Source organism: Haliaeetus leucocephalus, unplaced genomic scaffold (assembly GCF_000737465.1).
Source record: "Haliaeetus leucocephalus isolate CR32 unplaced genomic scaffold, Haliaeetus_leucocephalus-4.0 Scaffold196, whole genome shotgun sequence".
In the NCBI taxonomy this organism is placed as follows: domain Eukaryota; kingdom Metazoa; phylum Chordata; class Aves; order Accipitriformes; family Accipitridae; genus Haliaeetus; species Haliaeetus leucocephalus.
Genome location: NW_010972632.1, coordinates 1,011,525 through 1,017,166, shown reverse-complemented (window position 1 = coordinate 1,017,166; position 5,642 = coordinate 1,011,525). Strand labels below are relative to the sequence as shown.

General features: G+C 46.0%; 1 protein-coding gene across 1 annotated transcript; it reads left to right on the top strand.

Moving 5' to 3' along the window:
- The first annotated feature begins 248 nt into the window (after window positions 1-248).
- LOC104830737 (cytoglobin-1-like) lies at window positions 249-4,046 on the top strand. The gene is made up of 3 exons (XM_010565858.1): window positions 249-345; window positions 2,363-2,594; window positions 3,827-4,046. The coding sequence occupies exons 1-3, from the start codon at window positions 251-253 to the stop codon at window positions 3,953-3,955; spliced, it is 456 nt and encodes a 151-aa protein (XP_010564160.1). The 5' UTR covers window positions 249-250; the 3' UTR covers window positions 3,956-4,046.
- Window positions 4,047-5,642: the final 1,596 nt, after the last annotated feature.

The window sequence follows — 5,642 nt, the reverse complement described above, 5'->3', positions numbered from 1 at the left end:
TGGCGAGAATGCTAGTCCTCCCTCCTCATGTGGTTAGTTTCTTTCCTGATTAAAAGCGATTAGGCAGTGCTAAAGCCTGCAGAAATGTGTCCAAGGGGAACAGAGACAAAGACTCCATTCAAGATGTCTTAAATCCCTGGGGCAGTATTTAGAGAGCCCCGAGGAGAGAACTGGAGCAGAACCATCCCACCAGGACCTCCCTGTCCTTCTCCTTCCTGCTGCACCCTTCGTTGCCAACGTCTCCTCCGCCATGTCGTTCTCTGAAGCAGAGGTGCAAAGTGCCCGCGGCGCCTGGGAGAAGATGTATGTGGATGCTGAGGACAATGGGACAACTGTGCTGGTCAGGTAAGGACAGAGCCCATCCCGCTGCTACCCCAGAGGGTTGAAGGAGGAACAGCAAGAAGGACGGAGTTACCACCTAGGAGCACGTGTTGATGTTTTTCACGCAGCCCTTGCTGGGAACATTTTGATTTGCTGTGGTTCATCCCACCATAGGGAGGAAATGGGGAAGAGGAGAGATCCACACAAAGAAAAGTAAAAGGAAAAGGGGAAGGGGGTGGGAAAGGAAGAAGAGACGAGAACGATTTCTTCACCCATTTAAGGTAAAGAAAAGAAAGTGTGGTATGAAAGAGAATGGGAACAAAACATGGGCCCTCTTTTCCTCTTCCCCTTTACCTCTAAACATCTTTAATGATTTTTTTTTTAACTTGCATGCCCTCAATATTTTTCTTCTGATTCTCTTTCAGCCTTTCCAGTCCAGAGCCCATCTGTTTCATTGTATTGTACCCTTCCTGTTGGCTTTCCTCTCTTAGTTTTCAGTCTGTTCTCCTCTTCTTCCATAAGACAGAAGCTTCTTCTATTCACCTTTCACATATCCCTCTCTCATCTGGGACTTACATCACCTCCATACGCACTGATCAGTCCAAATACTATTTCTGGTTATCATACCTTTACCACTCCCTCTGGCTTTCTTGTATATCACATCTTGTGCCTGGATCAGCCTCAAAAAGTGATATGCACTGCTCATTCCTTCTGCAGCCTGCACAGCCTGAGGACAGTTAGGGTCAGAAACGCAGCTATAAAATGCTAGTAGCATCCAGTGGCTTGGCTCACTGGGGTAGTTTACTCCAGGGTTTTGCCTTAGTGTCCTACACCCTCAGCCCTGCCTTTAGAGAAGTTCTGGGGTCCCCAGTACAAGAGAGACATGGACATACTGGAAAGAGTACGACAAAGGGCCACAAAGATGATGAAGGGACTGGAGCATCTCTCCTATGAGGAGAGGCTGAGAAAGCTGGGGCTGTTCAGTATGGAGAAGAGAAGGCTCGGGGGGGGATCTTATCTATGCATATAAAAACCTGAAGGGAGGATGCAAAGAAGACAGAGCCAGGCTCTTCTCAGTGGTGCCCAGTGACAGGACCAGAGGCAATGGGCACAAACTGAAAGACAGAAGTTTCCCTCTGAACATCAGCAGACACTTTTTCACTGTGAGGGTGACTGAGCACTGGCACAGGTTCCCCTGATAGGTTGTAGAGTCTCCATCCAAAAGCTGTCTGGACATGGTCCTGGGCAACCAGCTTGACCAGGGAGTTTGGACCAGATGACCTCCAGAGATCCCTTGAAGCCCAACGGTTCTGTGACTCTGTGAAATGCAATCTGGAATTTGCTATTGCTATTTCAGGTGGATAACCGGCTTACACGATGGAGTAAACCACTTTTTTAAGAGCTTGACGAAGATGACTGCAATTGATGTATTATAACAGGCAATTCCTTTATGCGTAGCATTGAATTGTGCTACTTTTGAATAAATGAAATGAGCAGTACCCAGTACTCAAACAACAATCCATCAGAGGCAGTAAGAAAGCTTTGGGATGGACTCTAGGAAGGGGTTAATTAACAAAACCAATAGTAGGATTTCTCCATGAAAACACCTACCAAGGGCACAGTGAACATATCTGCTGTCCAGAACATCTTTGGGAATATTGTGCTGTCACACTCATCCTGTGTGAACACACTCCCACTTCTCTGTGGATTTTATCTCTACCTAACACTGAGTCAACACTGAGGAAGTGTTTTACTTTAGAAGCAGCGGAATAAATTCAGGCTAGGTAGGTTTTAAGGCAGAGTGAGCAAAGGGAAGTGCTCTGGGGAGAGGCGAGGAAGGGGACAGGCTGCTGAAGGCACAGGGGCTGTGCACAGATGGGAAGGGCAAAGGAGAACCAAGAAATGCAGGGGAAAGAGGTGTCTGTTCTAATAAAGAGAACAAAAAAGGGTGATAAATGCATAAGACAGGGCCTGGAACATGAAGCCATATCTGCATTGATGCCTTGGTCCACAAATTAGGACGTCTCTCGTTTCTCAACAGGATGTTTACCGAGCACCCAGACACCAAGTCCTACTTCACACACTTCAAAGGCATGGACTCCGCCGAAGAGATGAAACAGTCGGATCAGGTCAGGGGCCATGGCAAGAGGGTTTTCACTGCCATCAATGACATGGTGCAACACCTGGACAACTCCGAGGCTTTTCTTGGGATATTGAACCCACTCGGCAAGAAACATGCCACGCAGCTGAAGATTGACCCCAAAAACTTTAGGGTGAGCCAGCAGCCCTCTTCCCAAGGGGTGTAATTGTGATGAGAGGATGTCTTCCCCTTTGAGGGGTAGAACTGAGGAAAACAGGCTTTGTATATATAAATATATATATGCCTCAGAGAGTGGAGATGGTGGAAGGTGAGATGGTTGATGGCGGAAGATAGCAAGAATGAGAGATCTGGCATCTGTTGGGAAGGCGGCTATACAGCTGATGTGATGCAGGCAGGTCTGCTCAGGTGGGAGCTGCAGAGCTGCCCATGAGTTGTAGTGGGGTTTCTCAGTGCAACGTGATTCCCATGCTTGTCATTTAATAACAAGACACAGAAAAGCAGCTTAACACTGGACTTCACTCCTTGATGTCTATTTTTCTCTAGTAACAGGAACTGAGCTCTTCTGGGACAACTAAAGCAGCTGTTATTGAGCAACAATTGTAACAGCATTGCCATCACTAAACAAACACAGATAATAAATACAGGATCAAATGACTTGCCCAAGTCCACCTAAGGTCACTAGCAGAGTCCATTTATAACTATTTTGTCTGCCTTATGCAGCACAAAATGCAAAAAAAGAGGCACCTTTTGGCAAATGTCACTCAGGCACCAGGAAGGTGATTTCCAAAGCAGCGGGCCCAATTTTCAATAAGTGGCAGAATAAGTGAGGATTTCTGCCTGGAGAGATCCTGAAAAGACTTTTTCAGGGTAAAGATACACACAAAATAATGCTGCACAGAAAAGGAGTTGACATTTCAAAGTATACCAGCTACCTAGTGACTGTAAAGACAAACAAACCCTCATTGCTAGAGTGCTAGATAGCTAACAAGCAGGAAAGATTAGGAAGAAACTTACCCCCCAAGCCATGTATTCCATAGGTGTCCAACATGGCGCTCCTCGTGGCCTTAAACATTTGGGACTGTCCACTGTCAGGAGGATTGCTGTAGATGGACCAAGTGAACTGGTCCTATACAGCTGTCTGAGTGAGTGATGGGTGCAGTCAACATTAACTAGATACAGGATAGCTGAAGAAACCAGCAGCAGTGACTACATTTTTTGGTGAATTCTATAATGCACCTAATTTTCCATGACCTATTAAAAGCTCTGCATGCTATATGGTGCTGAATTTTTCTTGTACCCCTTTCCGCCCTCCAAGAATCCCAACTAAAAATATATATTTTGTTCTTATGCTTCTAATGTGGAAGAAAGTTCACACTGGTTGTTTCTTCCCTTCTCCTTGTTTAGATTATCTGTGACATTATCTTGCAACTGATGGAGGAGAAATTTGGCGGAGACTGCAAAGCTTCCTTTGAGAAGGTGACCAATGAAATCTGCACTCACCTGAACAATGTCTACAAAGAGGTGGGTTGGTGAGAATGTGCAACCTCCACGCTCTTCAAACATCTCGCCAGCACTGATTTGCTGCTTTTGGGCCTCCAGATGTAGTTGGAAGAATGAAAAAGTTTAAAAAAGAAAAAAAAAGGCAAGAAAAAGGCTTATATAATGTAGATATCAACGTCAATAATTTCCTTAGCAAACTGAGTTTCTACAGCTAAATAAAACCTGCAGATACATCAAAGCCAACCAACAAATCCTGATGTGCTTTGCAGCTTCAGTGCTCCAGGTGGGTTCCTCTGGCCACTGTCCTTGAAGACTACATTTTAAGACAATGACTTTAAGCTTGCTATTCCTAAGAGAAAGACTTGCTCCTTCCAGCAGCACCAGCCCAGAGAGGCACCGGCAGCTCTTTATCTCGGCTACCACCTCTCCATCCTCATGAATGATGAGCAGGAGACCATTTTGAAGCATCTCCAGGGACTTTGTAGGGGTCATTATTTAAGAGGCATGGGTGTGGTTTCATGTTTGAACTAAATCAGTGGGGAGAGTGGTGTATGGGAAAGACTAATGTCTGAGAAAGACGCGGGGAAAGTCCCATCCTGCATGAGCCAGCGGAGTTCTCCAACCTTGGGAGAGGTTTCTCAGAGTAGCTTTCAGTGCAAAGGGATGGCAACACTGAATGTGGTCACCAGTGGGTCCCTCTGGGCAGGGATTAACATCTCCAGTGCGTGGATTTCACGGTGCTACTGCCAGCAAATTGCTCTGGCCACTTACCCAGGAGAGGGCAATAGTATCGAGCTCACTAGCTCCTGTGCTACTCGCAATGCATCCAGCTGAGGGAAGTTGCTGCCTCACTGAGTGGGCAGTGTGGCGGGCTTAGCTCAGCATGGGATTTCTACAGCACTGCCCTCATCCTGTCCTGTCACACAGCCTGAGCCTCCCTTCAGTGCTAATTGAGTCCCGAAATACTTAATTGCTTTTCCTTGCATTCCTTAGACGTGGTGAAATAATCAGCTAATAACTGCAAATAACCACATGCCGTTTTGCTTCAGTGTAGCGCAATAAACACAGAGAAAGCAGATGCGTCCTCTCGTTTGTAGCATGGAAAAGGCATTTGTGATGTGCAGCAGTGGTAGCTGGTTACAGCGCACGGTTGCTGGTGGTACTGGGGGGGTTTACCAACACCAGCTCAAGCTCCCACCCAGGCACCCATCACACTTGCAGTAATCAGGCTCCTTGGGTAGTGGGAAGGGAAGCTTTTCACTTGACCATGAAACAACAGTTTTGTAAACAGCTAAAAATGCAGAATTCTCCTTCACTTGTGTCATGTCCTCCTTCACTTGTGTCCACAACTTGATGCGTAGCTTTCCTTACCCATCCCATTTGTTTGGCAAAGGATGCTGAAATCCCAAAGTCCAAAAGATGAACTCTTGCTGGAGGGGAGGATGGGGCAGGCTGCTTTATTTGATTTGGTGCTTTAGTCAGCTCAGGGAAAAGGGGAAGCATATTACATAGCATCGTCAAGTATTGTAAGAGAAGAACAAGACTTGTAAAAAAATATTTATAGTCTCAAATCCCTTTGAGGGCATACAAGTAGTTAACACTCTGAAAAGCTTAAAGTAATTTCCCCTTTCTATTTACTTGCTTTAATGCACATTAAGAGCACTATTTGCCATGACGACGGTTAGCTGTAATGACATGCTTGTCATTGCCATAGACACCC

What these genes read in the sequence shown, in the direction of transcription:
- LOC104830737 (XM_010565858.1), top strand. Translation starts at nt 251, where the DNA reads ATGTCGTTCTCTGAAGCAGAGGTGCAAAGTGCCCGCGGCGCCTGGGAG. An exon ending in GGGACAACTGTGCTGGTCAG is followed by an intron (nt 346 to 2,362) that starts GTAAGGACAGAG and finishes GTTTCTCAACAG; the next exon opens with GATGTTTACCGAGCACCCAG. An exon ending in TTGACCCCAAAAACTTTAGG is followed by an intron (nt 2,595 to 3,826) that starts GTGAGCCAGCAG and finishes CTCCTTGTTTAG; the next exon opens with ATTATCTGTGACATTATCTT.